Source organism: Scomber scombrus, chromosome 17, assembly GCF_963691925.1.
Source record: "Scomber scombrus chromosome 17, fScoSco1.1, whole genome shotgun sequence".
NCBI lineage: Eukaryota > Metazoa > Chordata > Actinopteri > Scombriformes > Scombridae > Scomber > Scomber scombrus.
In genome coordinates this window covers 15,391,087-15,406,077 of record NC_084986.1, presented here as the reverse complement: position 1 = coordinate 15,406,077, position 14,991 = coordinate 15,391,087, and the positions used below count along the sequence as shown (strand labels likewise).

General features: G+C 37.3%; 2 protein-coding genes across 2 annotated transcripts in view; one reads left to right on the top strand and one right to left on the bottom strand.

The window, feature by feature from the left end:
• LOC133997688 (protein EFR3 homolog B) overlaps nucleotides 1-2,622 on the top strand; it is a 34,273-nt gene extending 31,651 nt beyond the window's left edge. Inside the window, exon 24 of the mRNA XM_062437371.1 lies at nucleotides 51-2,622. Coding sequence (XP_062293355.1) covers nucleotides 51-156 — 106 coding nt within the window. The 3' untranslated portion in view covers nucleotides 157-2,622. The remainder of the gene's footprint in view (nucleotides 1-50) is intronic.
• A 4,975-nt stretch (nucleotides 2,623-7,597) lies between these two features.
• Nucleotides 7,598-9,145, bottom strand: LOC133997783 (pro-opiomelanocortin B-like). The gene is made up of 2 exons (XM_062437490.1): nucleotides 9,029-9,145; nucleotides 7,598-8,167 (listed from the first exon to the last, which is right to left on the bottom strand). Exons 1-2 carry the CDS (start codon nucleotides 9,143-9,145, stop codon nucleotides 7,598-7,600), a joined length of 687 nt encoding a protein of 228 aa, XP_062293474.1.
• Nucleotides 9,146-14,991: the final 5,846 nt, after the last annotated feature.

The window sequence follows — 14,991 nt, the reverse complement described above, 5'->3', positions numbered from 1 at the left end:
GATGACTCATTATAATAACAACTGCTGTTTGTTTCCTTTCCTTTTTCCAGACCCCCACCTAGCCCATCTGGAACCATCTCTTCAGGCTATGGCCAAAGCCAGAGTCGATCTGTACCCATCTACGAGATGAAGTTTCCCGACCTCTGCGTGTACTAGACAGCAAGGATACAGAACTGATTGAACAGTTGAGGTCGTGGGGAGGAGTTCGGAGATGCAAATTGATCCTCACTGTAAAGGCTACTTGACCGTGGAATCAAACAACCCCAGAGGATGGAAGGGAGGGAGAGACCACAGTTGTTTGAAGCCAAACTAAAGAACAAGCCACTTTTTGATTAACATTTTGCCCTGCAGCCAAAACAAGCTTGCTTATATCACTAAATGCAGCCGTAACATAAACTTTTATTTGCTTGGGTTATCTTAGATGTCTGTAGGAACTCCACTGGTTGGATTTTTATGTTAAACTCAAAATTGTTTTATTTGCTTTAAAATGATTTCTTATCTGAATTAACCTGCTGTGTGCCCTCTACCTGGAAAATTCAAAAGCACTGAAATTCTTGACAATGGCATTTCTTTTACCGGGTGCCATGCTACCCTTGATCACAAAAACAGATCTTATGACATTTTGTTTCATTTGTTTTAATTTGTTTTAATTTTAAAGTCAAGAAAGAACGTATGTGAATTATATTTTTGGGCGACTATGTACCAGTATGACATGTCTGAGTGAAATATGGATAGATACATACAAATATGAAGCTATTCCTTCTTCTCCAGTAACACTCAGCTCCTTAACTTCTGTCTCCAGTGTTTAAGGCTTTACTGTTTTGTTTTGCCTTTTATAGATTTAGCCAAAAGTGCTTTTTTCTTTCAAGATGGGCAATTATTTCCTGAATCTAATTTAACTTTGATATTTATTTAGTTTTTTAGCTGTGGTTTAAAAGAAGGATAACTGTTGATCTGCGTGCTATCCTCCCCAATGTGAGTGTGCCTTATAGGTGACTCAAGTTAAAACAGACAGTGTCAATCAGTCTGAAACACATACTGCGCCACAACTTCTGAAGATCTGAAGTGTTTACCGCAATGTCTACCAGATCAAACACTAGAAAAACCGTAAAGGATTCTTTATTTTTCTCCTTCCCATATAAATGTGTATATACAGAGAAATATATAAATCTTTAAACTGATGTACAGAGTAGGGAGGTTTTTGTGCGTGTGTGTATATATACTGTATATTAATTCAAATTTTAGACTGCCACTAAACTGATTGTGTCCATAGGCAAGGGAGAAAGCTACTTAGTTAGTATTCAAATGCTTTTTTGTTAAAATCTTGTCCTCTAATAAATAACCAGCAGCACATGAAATCAAAATGTGTATTGACAACAGCCCTGAGTAGAAATCTGCATCATCTCGAGGCCAGTGGAACATACTAGTGACGTCTGAAAGTGTCATGCTAAAATATTAAGGAGCCCATTTGATGAAAAACAAGTTATTTTTTACTTCATTTCTAGCCACAATTTTTGACACAAAACCTGTGTTGTTGCCATTACATCCCGAATCGTGCTGGAATGAGTTTGCACTTGTCTTTTACGCCAGGCAGCGGCCTCCAAGCAGCACGTCTGTCTCCTTTCAGTAAGATTTGAATACTTCTAAAAGCCATTTTGTGTGTGTGCGCACAAACACACACTCCCACACTCACAGGTATCAAAACAAAGTATAATGGCAATAATTTGGCACTAGCCTGCCCAAACACGGCTCAACTGTAGGTAGCAGATCCTTTTATGTGTGTCTTTGAATTGTACCCTCTGTCATGGTGCCGTGATGGTTCAGTTTTGTGACGTTGTGAGAGACCGCCTCTCCCGCTCCTGCGCTTCTGTGAATTAACTGCATCGGACGTGGCATGTGTTGCAGCCATCGATGGTGTCTGGTTTGTCCCTGAGTGTCACGTGTTACAGTCCAGTTTGCTCCATTTGTTTTAATTTTTTACGATGTATTGTCCTCTGTATGTAGATTTATGTCCACACGTCAGTGTATCAGATTGTCTGTGTGCATGTATGCACCGTTTACCCTTTTCGTCAATGCAGGCTTGCGTGCCTATGAGTGAATGTGCATTTTTGTTCATGTGTCAGTATGAACATTCATGCAGATGTGTCTTTATTGTCATTACCCAAGACCAAACTCATCAGATGCAGTTTACAGCTTTGTCCAGTGACTCCTTCTTCCACGTTAATGAAGAACAAGCTATCTAAAAGAGCAATGTGCAGATGTCTAAACCTTCCAGTGACACCTACAGTATGTAATGCCACAGTTGTAAAATTGTCTTTTAGCATCTCGCAACTTTCGCAGTGAAAAAAAACAACAACCTGTAAATCTATCAGTCTGCTTGTCGTCATTGCATAGTGTAATGTTAATATTAACTGACAGTAATCCAATCTTACTTTTGTCATTACATGTCTGGTTAATAGATCTGTTTACAAATGTAGTGCTGTAGGTCAAATCTATTCATTCTGTGAACTTTGCACTTTAAAAACTGGATTACCTAGTGACAAAGGCAGCTTTTACTTGGAGAAAATGCCTTATTAGTGTCATACCTGACTTTGCATGCTAGTGATGTTGCTGTGTTGTATAATAAATTTGTCTGTAACCATAAAAGTTCTGATTTCTTTGTGTTTTCTAACCAATACTGGTTGAGATGCAGAAGGCAGAGGAGTGTCATCGTGCATTGTTGTGAAAAGAGGTGTTTACTCGATTTGACTGTGAACACAGATGACAGTAGTTAATCTTAAAGGTTCAGTCAACAGCAGGGTTTAACAGGTTTTTTTTCTTTTAGCAGTTTTAGCAGTGCTCATAGTTTACTTCCTAGTCCAGTTGCCAGCAATATCAACCATGCAGAATATGTGCATCATTATGATAAAATATGTACACAAGAATTAAGACTGAAAACATGGAAGGATATAGCAGAAGTAACTTCTATATGAACAAAAGGTATCATCTGTTGGTTGTGACAAAGCTGACAGAATTGGTATATTTTTTGTAAAAAACAAAAAAAAGATAAATGTGTATATACTGTAAATTCCGATCATTTATAGTTTATGTATTTATATATGTTGTAGTTAAGTTGATTTATGCACAGTCTACAGTTCAGATACATATTGACAGAGTTTTAACAGAGAAGTCTGAAATGAATAGAGGCGTTAAACAAGGTTGCCCTTTGCTGTATTTTGAATTTTAAAAATGCCAGAAATGCATGCAGCATCCTCAATAACTTTAGAGTAATCAACATTTCAGGGTTCACAATAGGAGTCTATGCAATTAGGCTATCCCTATACCTCCTCCCCCTACTGATATCAATGACAGTATTTGCCATAGTCATGCCTGTCATAAGATACAAGCCTTAGAGCATATATCTTAATAATGTCTTCTCCCCCTTTTTTTTCCGCTGTTTTTTTTTCTTAAGTACATTTTAGTCAAGTAAATTTTGAGGCACTTGTACATTTTATGCTGCTTTATGCTTCCACTCCACTACTTTTCAAAAGGAAATGTTGTACTTTCTACTCCACTTACTTGATATCTTTAGTTTCAGATGAAGTCACAATGGATACTATAACAAGCTTTTAAAATACACCACATTGATGATAGAACACAGATGATAGAAAGAAACCAGTGATTTCCAGCCTTTTTGGCTTTTGATGTCTTACAAAAAGCAGTGTGTAGTAATAATTCAGATGTCTATGAGTTGTTAACAGCTCCACCAAATAGTGATGTTTTGCCCCTCAACTTCTCATATGGTTTAAATAAATGTTCAAGTGATCCAATATTTAACATAAAATCAAAGATCAGAATAACTCAAAACTGATTTGTGTATAATAACTTGGTTTTTTCTTATTTCTTCTCCCGTTAATCATCTCATGACCCCTCAGATTTTAATGCATTCAATAACCTAAACTTTTTCCTCTGGGCCTGTAGACGTCCGGATGACAGATTCCAATCCCGGACCTACTAGCTTCAATGTTGATTTTCAATGTGCTTCTCTCTCCTATTCTTCCTCTCTCTCCTCTCTACCCCAACCGGTTGAGGCAGATGGCCACCCACTTTGAGCCTGGTTCTGCCTGAGGTTTCTTCCTGTTAAAAGGGAGTTTTTTCTTGCCATTGTCGCTAAGTGCTTGCTCATGTGGGAATGTTGAGTCTCTTTAAAATTAAAACCTGAAGAGTACGGTTTAGAACCTGCTCTATGTGTAAAGTGCCTTGAGATAACTTTGTTGTGATCTGGCGCTATACAAATAAAGATTGATTGATTGAGATTTTCTGGTGACCCTTTGGAGTTGCATGACCCCTAGGTTGGGAACGACTGGACTTAAACAAACTTTATATAATGTGGTCAACCCCACTTCCTTGTGACATTTGCATGCAAATTATTTTAGTGCAGTTATGGTGGGCATGTCTGCTCTTGTTCTCAAGTGCAAGTTAAATCATTGAATAAACCATGATCCATGTTACAACTCTACCACTGCGGAACAATTATGTAATTATAATAATTATATTCTCTTTATACATCCATGATTATACCATGCTGCGGCTCAATTGTAACAGCTGTAGGAACCTGACATACCTTACAGCATGGATGGACATGGAAAATTCCACTTGAATAGTGAATGGATAAAGATTACACCCACGTGCAGACATTGGGAGGGAGAAGACTGCAGAGTGCATGAAATAAAGTTATAGTTCATCAGTAAAGGGCACAAGAAATGAAGACACAGTTGGTTTTGGGGACAAGTTTTTAGGTTTATTACCAAAAACTTAAATCAAAATCCACAGCACAGTAAGAAGGCTAGTCTAACCCAGTGGTTCTCAAACTGGGGTAGCAAAAAGGGAAATCATTTATTTTCACTATAATTCCACCCATAAGTAACACAATGACAGAATGTGTGACTATTTTGGTCGTGGGTTTCATACTTTCTGTAAAAAACATCTAAAAGCAAGAATCTATTCAAATGGGGTCAGTGGTCTAATTTGTGTCAGGGGTCCTTGATGTGAAAACATTGGAGAACCACTGGTGTAGTCTGGCCAAAGAAAACTAGGCCTACCTGCTGCTCTTAGAGGGACACACCGAGGCAATGTGAACACACACCACACACACACACACACACACACACACACACACACACACACACACACACACACACACACACACACACACACACACACACACACACACACACACACACACACACACACACACTCCACCCACCTGTCAACACCACAAATACAGACATATCCACACACAGATGTGTTACTGGTATGATGATGATGTCAGTGAGCTCTTCTCTTATAACTGTACTGCAAATGCTTAGTTGATTTTGGTTTTTGATGTGGTAAAGGGGGAAAGTTTCTAGAAAAACAGTTCCCGGTTCATATATTCACTTACCTCATAACAAAGTAGATTTTCGCTGATATTTTGAAGATGACAGCTTGGATCCTGCTGATGTTTTTAAGATGGCAGCCATATGTGTGCATGATGAAGTCACAGGTGTATGCGTACATTTAGAAATAATATGGGTGTTGCAAATGTGGAAATGTTACTATTGTACCCTCTTCCCCTTACCCAAAATGAGACAGTTACTATTCTTCAATCAATTTGATTATTACAGTCATAAAGAACGTTTCAGGTACATTTTTTTTTACATTTTACAACCAAAAAATCAGAATGACCCTAACAATTATGCTACCAGGGCTAAAGTTTACCAGGGGTGGGAGAGTGTCACTTAACGGGTTAATGATAGAATGTCAGTGGGACAAAATGAGTAGATTTTACTTCAGTAGGCTCAGTAGGCCTACATTATGTACTTGCACTTAAAGGTGCAGTGTGTAAAGTTTAGTGGCATCTAGCAGAATGGCTTTACAGAGCTTTATAGCGAGTTTCAACTAATTGTTGATCTGTTTTGCTGCAACTTTACTGTTTTGGTTCACTCACACCCCTCTCATAGTGATGTTTAAATTCAGTTGCAACTTGCAGCTGTTTTACACACACAGTATGTGACTAGCTGGAGAATAAAGTGGAGCATTTAAAGGATGAAGAATCAGATATGTCCCTCAGGAGGTGATGGAGACGGAAACGGTCATAAAGGAACCAATTCTCAGTGTTATTTATAAAATAATGTTTCTCTCTTTTTTTGGAAAAAGTCCATTATTGAAATCTTGATTAAAATGCGTCAACAGCAACTCCTGTTGATGCAGCAGGAGGGGGACGGGCTCCTGATGTCCTCTTTAGGGCAGGATCTCTTTAATGTACTTCATTTTTTCATGTCAATGTAATATTTGCCGAAACATGTAACATGTCGCTCCAATGGAGGACATCCTCCCTAACCAATCAGCAACCATAGTACAATATTGACGTGGAATTGGTTCAATGACAGTTTCCAGATTTCATCTTCACTTCATAACCACTGTATGCTGTAAAGCCATAGATAGATAAATTGCAAAAAGTGTTTTTAAACACGTCACTAAACAATTACATTAATTAGGCCTTTTTAATACAGTCCAAATTTCCTTTTTTCAGATTAAGCTGTCACGTTTTCCTTTTTTTTGTTTTTTAAATTGAGCATTAGATAGCTACTTCTGTTGGCCAGTGCAGCACTTATCTTGATGTAGCAACCCTCAAATCCAATAAAGAAGAGATCAGACAATATGAGTCAGGTAATGTGTTGTGTTTTAGGTGGTTTACTTGGACACTGAAACTGTGGAAGGGTTACAGTGAGCTGTCTGGACTTGAATTAATCAGTTTTTAATTGAGTGGTGGTCCAGTCAGCTGTTGATTTTGTGTAATTTATGAATGAGTGTGCAGGTCTAGCTGCTAACTTGTGACAATTTCTTCATTCTTGTTTGTTTTTAAGCTGGGCCACATATTGAGCAAAAAGCTTGAAGTAACTATAATTTAGACTTTTTCAATACTAAAAGCAACTAGAATAACAGTGTTAACATACCAGCTTTGTTGTACGTATAGCGTACAACGGCATGTAAGTCTATAACGACCTATTTGTTGGCGTGTTTGTAAATTGTGACAAAGTCTCATAGTCATCAGTTGTTTATATTACATATTATAATAATTTTGGTCCAGCATATGCATATTTTATGTTCTGTCATTTTCAGTCAGTTCTTAACATAATGTCCACAAATTTTCCAGAGCTTTCAGCTGTATCTCATGGTCTCCATCAGATGTCATTGATGATTCTCTTATCATGAAATCAGTCACACGATTACGATAGTTGTATGCCACAAACAGAATGATCTTTAATATTATAGTAATTTACAAAAAGTTAGCACTCTGTGTACAAACTGTATGCTTTTTAAAATACATTCCTATGAAAGCTTTCAAGTCAAGGCCATGACGGTTAGGTCAGTCGATGGGTGCATCAGCCATTAGCTTTTCTTATTTGCTTAAGTTTGTCATTAGAGAAACCTTTATCCCGGTAAACATATTCAACAACATAATAATGATAGAGACAAGTTTTTGTAATTTAAAATTAAGAGCTGTGGGTACTAACATGCAATTGATATTAAGCTTTTTCAGCCAACCACCCTTCTATCCTTCTACATCTTTCATTCATCCCATTCTCCTCTGCATACTCTTGAATATAATGTTCCTGAGGACCTTGACCAGCTGCCCTTTTTCCTCCCAAGATTTAATAAAGCTGTCATTACGTTTAGAAGTGGGTGGGCTCCCCCATCTGAAGTGGCTCATCCGATAGGTCCCATCCTTTCTTTCCTGCGGGCTAAACTGGGCACGTGACTTGGCGCTGACCTTTGCCCTGGGCGATACCTGGATTTGAGTCGTGTCATCCTTTGCTTCATCATTCTTACTGTTCAGCTGCCTTCGAGCTTTGGAGGGGAAACTGCCCTGAGAAGAGCCCCCGCTCTCCAGAGGGGAGGCAAAGATTTTGACTGGTCGGCGTTTGCGACCTGAGGGTTTCCCCCAGCGGAAATGCTCCATTGCATAGGAGCGTCTTTTGTCACTGTGGGCCCCCAGCTTTTGCTCTGATATCTTGTCTTCAGAGGCCAGGGTGGCCAAAAGGATGCTGAGTAAGAGGTCATCATCATCATTCACCTTCAGGGCCAATGAGCTGAGCTCTGGCAACTCAGTCTGAATCACAGACATGCAGAGCTGAATGCAGTCCTATGAGAAAGGAATCACACAGACAACAGCAACATTTTAAAACTGTGCGACTGTGCGAAATTAAAAGTGTGCGAGTCCTTTGCAGCAAAAAGAGTTTATGGTGATACATCAATGAGCAAGTTGACTGTATTGAACAGAGTAATGCACCAGGAAGATCAATGATTGGATGACCTATAGTTAAAACAGGATAAATATAAATTGAAATGATTGTCAGTTCAACCAAAGTGCCTTAAAAGCCTGAGTCAAGTATTTAGGAATCCTACATTTCAATAGCCACATCAAGCAACAAGTAGGTCAACCTACTACCACCTTAAAAACATCCTGTACATCCGGTAGAATATACTAATTTGTCAATCACTTAATGGTTTGCTTTAACTCCTTTGAAGCACAGATAGAGAACAAACTTTTTCACCTGTTATCACTTTAATATCAAAGCTAAAACTACATCTGTTTGTCATTGCTTTTAGTTAAACTGAAAGCTATTTTTAGATCTGCACAAAAAATATTTGACATAAAGACATTTACTAACTGTTCTCGTGCTTTCAATCGCCTCAGATGATCTTTCTATGCAGGTTGTCCTTTTCTCATAGAAGCAATACATTTCCCTTTTTCTTTAGCACTTTCAGGACTTTAAGCTGAGATTGTGATACCATCGAAAGCTCCAAAACAGTTATTAAATGCACCGAGTGGTGAAGGTGTTTTGTTACTAAGATGAACTTTGAAGCTCAAACTTTGACGTGCCACTTTTTGTGATATTAGTTGGTGTAAATCTCCATGTCTTATCTAAAGCACTATGAATTACCCTCTTAAAGTTAAAGCCTTGCACTCAAAGGGAGGAAATCAAAAGAAAGTTAGACCTACCAGTATCCTTCCCTTGTTGCTCAGGTCGTTGCAGATGGAGCTTTGCAGGCATGCAGACTCGAACCCCGGGACGCACACATATGCCATCACCACTAACAACCAACATAGACACACCATCGTCAGCCTGGTGCAGAGGAAACAAAGTATAGAAGTATGAGTATATGAGCTGAAAAGAAAGCATGCCCAAACATTCATTTAACCATTCTTAAACTGGAGACGTACACTAGGTGTCTCTTAATCATTGCAGTATTGCGTAACGCTTTCCTCCCTTTGTTATATAACTTGACATGTTTGAACATTATGTTTGTGATAAGTGGTGGATTCGTAGCTGTGTGTGTCATGGCTGAATAAGAACTGTGAGCACAAACACCAGTAATCAACATTCCTCTTTGAGCCAAAAGCACGCATATTGTAGCAGATGGTCTTCTTTATCAGTGTGACATTCGTCTTATTTAAAAGTAGCTGATAATGAAAGTGCAATATATTACAGTTGATGTGGAGCTTCGCCTGTAAGAGTTCTCAAATAAGGCTTGATTAGGTTTTAACACTAACGGACTGTACAAAAGTTATTTTGGATTGTGTGTGTGTGTTTCTGTAAAAAACGTTGCATCATGATAGTTATGTCCACAAAATCCTTTTAGTCTGCGCCATAAAGCTGCATTTTGCCATGTGCAGAGGACAGCAATCTTCAGCAATCAAATGTCTCTGTATTGGGGCTTTATTTTACGTGTAGCTAATAGAACCATAATGTCAGTTTTGAGTAACAGTTTACCTGGATTTCTGTAAGAAGTTAAGAAAATCTATAATGTAACATAAGTTTAGTACAAACCAAGCTGAAATTACATACAATATTAGAAAACACATTTGAATATCGCTATATTTTTTCCCCAATTACCTTGTTTTTTTCGAAAAAATGAAGCACTATATTTATGCAAATTTCTAATGAAAGACACCAGAGACAGTGTCAGCTTACAACCCAACACCCAATGTGTTGGGTTCAGTTTAGGCAACAAAAGCACTAACAAATTTAGCGTATAATTGTGGTTTTCGGTTAAATGTTAATAAACTTTTTGATTCTGTTAAGCCAAGACCATGATCTTTCCTTAATCTAAACCAGGTGCTGCCAGTGAAGATTTTACTCAACATCTTTGTGACATCTGTGATCAATCATCAACATTTTCTCATTATGTTCACCAAAAATGTAGTTCGCGTAATTTTTCCTTCAGAATGTATTTGCTGTTATAATTTAGTGGTATATAAACAGAATTTCTAGGAAACAGGATTGCCCAGCTCTTCTACTAATGCTTACTGAATGACATTTGCAATAATTTAGAAGGTTTTGGATCTGGAATGCATGACAAATACAATACATCATATGTTTTACATAATTTTGGCAATCACTACTTCCATTTTTTAATTTGATTTATGTTAAATTCATGTTTTACTAACAGGTTATGCCTGAAATTGTGCCACGATTTTTTTTCCTAATTTAAGGGGATAGTGCAAGGCAAACAATAGAAACCCTAGGGAAGTCAAAGTTTCAGCCTAATTTCCAATCCAAATCATTTTGTTACAGTCTGTAAACCATATTAATATCAAAGTGGCCAAGAATGAAACCCTGCTGGAAAAAGTGAACCAGAAACAAATAAACTAAAATGATGGCATCCTTTCTTCCTTTTTTTCCTTCCTTAATAGCTTTGAAAGGGGAAACAACAATAACGATGATAGTAATTTAGCAGTTTGTTACATTAGTGAATACAGGTATTGAATTTCCTTCAGCTATATGCTGCCTTTTTATAGAAAGATCCACAGCCAAGAACTGAAAGGTCAGAGAGTTGAAATGAACATTAAAGGCTTATTGAGACAAGTGGGTTACCTCCTGAGCTACTTCAAGGAAAGCAATCAATGCATATATGTGGATGCATGTAAGCAGATATATATGTATTGTTGGAAGGTGCATTCATGACAGACCCACGCATTTCAGAAACGCAAAGTGATAGAATACGAGAGAGATCTACTAATTCTTTCAGTAGATGACAGCATTCAATGACTTCACTTCAGATGCCCCCCCCTTCCCCCATCTCTTAGTTTCCAGTGTTTATTATTGCTTCTTCTCTCTGCACATCCACACATTAAACCACTTAATCAGAGACAATTTTTAATTTAGCTCAACTCAACAATCACAGACCAGTTGATTTTCACTGGTTTGCAGTCAAATCTGACATCCTGCTGGTCATCTGTTTCCAATAAGTTCACAGATGTTAACATTTCAAAGCTCTTTGTTATATGCGGAAAATGAGTTCATTTTCTTTCCTTTGTTGTGCTCCCTCACTTCTCTATTATTCTGAGGAGTGACTCCTTGGTGGGCCATCGTCTTTGTAACTCTGGCAGAGACTCATCTCCACTCTTCCTACAGTATGACTCACTCAGCTGAGCTCTGCTCTCCACAGATATTATACTCTGATAAGGAAGCCTACGAGCTGCAATTAAAACAGATGGAAACCAAATGCGTTGATGATGTATGGAGGTATTTATAGAATGTAGCAGTTAGATTAGTATAAATATTGTTATATATTATTGGAAAGCAATTCAAATCACTATCACCTAAAACAACTATACTCCTCAAAAAGCTATGGTGTTAATATAAGATAAATCCACTTAAATGATGATTTGAAAAAGCTGGATTTGTCAGAAAATGCTCATAAATCCTTAATCAGTCAGTCAGTGACTGTTAATCCATCCATGCTTATTTGTTCAGAAAAACAAGATACAACCAACAATCAGACACAATTTTGATCCATGCCTTAAACAACAGAAATCCACAAACAAGTTCAGGATAATTTCTTTTTACCTTTTCCAATTCCTTTGTTATCCTCTTTTCTTTTTGTTCTTCCCTCCGTTTGTCCACAGATCTTTCCAGAGTGGCGACTCTTAACGGTGATCCCTCTCTTTCTCTCCTCCTTCCTCTCTGGTCTGTGATGAAATGCTGAGTAGTCTGCTGTTGCTTCCTCGAGGAGGAAAGCTCTTTTTATAGACGCATGAAGTACGAAGCTCGGAGTCTCAAGGCCTCAGGGTGTGATTTAGGTGAGGGGTCTTCTGCTCCATGTGGGCCGGGAGGAGTTTTGTTTTGTGTATTTGTGTGTATGGTAGTTAAAGGCCACCCACACATGTTGTAATCAATGGATCAGCTCACGTCATCAGACAACAGGTGAAGCATTAGAGAACTGTTGTTAATTTGCTGCCCTCCCCCTTCGCCTCCTCCTCTTGTTCCTCCTCCTGCCTCATCTGGTTGTGGTGCAGTCTTAAAAGCCGTCAAGTATCCTGAATGGGTAATAATTAAGACATTTCAGTACCCTCAGTTAAATAATTGGCTGCATGTTTACATCATACACAGTTAAAAACCAACCACTATTGATTGGTAGGCTTAAATCAATCCCTGCTCTAAGTCCCTCAAAGGTCAGCTCCTAATCGCTGACATCTTTATGCTGATAGTAACATCTTTTCACAAAAGGTGGAGAGCCAGGGTGAAGTGTGTAAATCAATTTGTCTGATTGGATCGTTTTTCTGCAGTCCGGGTGTCCAAGGTGTGCATGCATCCCTGTGTGGAAACTTCATTAGGAAGACCTGACTCAGTGGTTAGACGTCAGGACTACACTTGGAGTGAGGATTAAGAATGCACACAGTGCTTTATAAAGAAAATCACCTTCCTTTCACCTATTCAGTATACACAGTTTTCTGTTTGCTACAGGTGCATAGATTTTTTTTCACTAGGAATAATATACAAGGACGAACCACACCACACCGAGCATGAGCCTGCTGTAAGACACACCGATTCATCTGTTACCTTTGATGATAAATAGTCCAATTTTTATCTTATTTTTACATAGATTTTTTTTTTTTAATCAATAATTAAATAATAAATAAGAATAAACACTGAAAAAGTAAATGCAATAACGTTTTTGAAAAGGTAACACCTTCCTGTTTGCTTACCTGTTACTTGTTCAACACATTTACCATAGACAGTAAACAAGCTATTCAGTATGTATCAATAAACATGGTTAGCATTAATTCATATGATTACTGATACTTGGATGTATATTGATATCTTATCACCAGTAAATAGGATGCAGAAATAAAGTGTATATATTGGGTAAAATTACCAATCACAATCCTAAAATATAAGAAAAAATAATTTCATTAATGCCATATTATACATAAATTAATTAATTAATTATTTCTTCAAAGATATTGTTTTAATAAATAATGAATTACATATTATTTTACAAGACATGCTTTGTTGTTGAAAAGGTTAAGAAAAAGGTGGACCAAAAATCATCTTTTGCTTTCATTGAATAATATTTAACTCAAATAATATATTTTATTACTACATAATTAACTCTGTTACACTAGTTTACCAAAGTGTTGTTACACAATAAAAGAAAGTACATTGAAAAATGAAACAAAATGACAAATGATGCAGATACAATGACAAAAACACATATTGGTTTATCAAAGACCCATTGAAAGCCAGAGAAAACAAGTGGGTTTTTAGCCTAGATTTAAGACATTTGATGGCGGGAGCTGAATGAACATCGTTCCACAACATAGGCCCAGCTACAGAAAAAGTGCAGTCATCTTTAGGTTTCAAATGAAAAGCAGCAGCTAATCAGATGACCTCAGTGTTCTAGGAGAACAGTGGGAATATAAAAGGTTGCTACAATATGCCAGAGCTAGTCTGTTCAAAGCTTTGAAAATGAAAAATAATTTTTTTTAGTCAAACTCTAGTGCAACAATGCCAAAATTGGAGTAATGCGGCATGATTTTTTGGGTTTGGTTAGCAAATGTGCGGCCACATTTTGTACCAGCTGAAGACGTGCAGTCTGACTGACTCCGAAATATAGTACGTTGCAATAATCCAGTCGAGAAGAAATAAAAGCATGGATTATTGTCTCAAAATCCCTAAAGGAAAACATATGCTCAACAGCAAAGACAGCATTTATTTGTTTATAAAATCAGAGTCAAATAAAATGGCAAGAGTCTTAGCATGAGGTTTCACATATCCAGAGAGTCGTCCTAGGTCACATGCTACATTTTTTGCAAAATCTGGTCAATGGAACTGTTCTTTAAAAATAAAAATAAAAAGTTAATTGGACAAAATGGTTACTTATGTTTTGCATTTATTCAATAGCCACACTAAGCTCTTCCTAAGCTTCAAACCAATTGGTAGAGAAATAGCAATGATCATGTAATCAGTTTTGGAGGTATAACAAGGTTATTCAAATTCAGTGTTTTGAAAACAGTTTACAAGAGAATGGACAATAGGTTTATTCAACTGAAAATATTACACAGATGGCATTAGGCACCACTACATCTATATAAATGGAACCTAAAACCAGTAGATTCTTGCTTGAGATGTGAAGGAAATGCTGCCTTCATACTACTTATGCTTTGGACATGTCCAACATTTAAGGACTGGTGGAATAATATCAAAGAAGTCCTAACAAAAAAATCAAAAGGAGATGTATTTTTAACATCTCCTAATTACATTACAAAGTTACTGCCATTACAAAGTAACTAGTTACATTACAGCATTACCTTCTGAGAAAAGTAACTTGTTGAAGTACTTTTGTGTTACTGAAAATGAAAACCCCTTCATAATTTCTTGCGCATGTTGTTTTAGTCAAGACCTCCTTTAAATATTATTACTCTACCATCAACACGCTGCCAAGTGTGGCCCATAATGTGTTAATCTTTGCATTAATAGCAGGAATGACTGGCACAATGTCCCAGCTCTTTATTGTACTAAAGTGGAAAGTGGAATTAAGAGCATTTTCCTTTACAATGTTCATTACAAAAAAAGGTTTACAAAACCATAAGGATATCAGTCATTTGGAATGATATGTTCTCAAATTTGTTCATTTTCTGAGCAAATACTAAAACAGTGGAGAAAACAGGCCTCCAAC

What these genes read in the sequence shown, in the direction of transcription:
- LOC133997783 (XM_062437490.1), bottom strand. Translation starts at nt 9,145, where the DNA reads ATGGTGTGTCTATGTTGGTTGTTAGTGGTGATGGCATATGTGTGCGTC. An exon ending in GCAACAAGGGAAGGATACTG is followed by an intron (nt 8,168 to 9,028) that starts GTAGGTCTAACT and finishes CCTTTCTCATAG; the next exon opens with GACTGCATTCAGCTCTGCAT.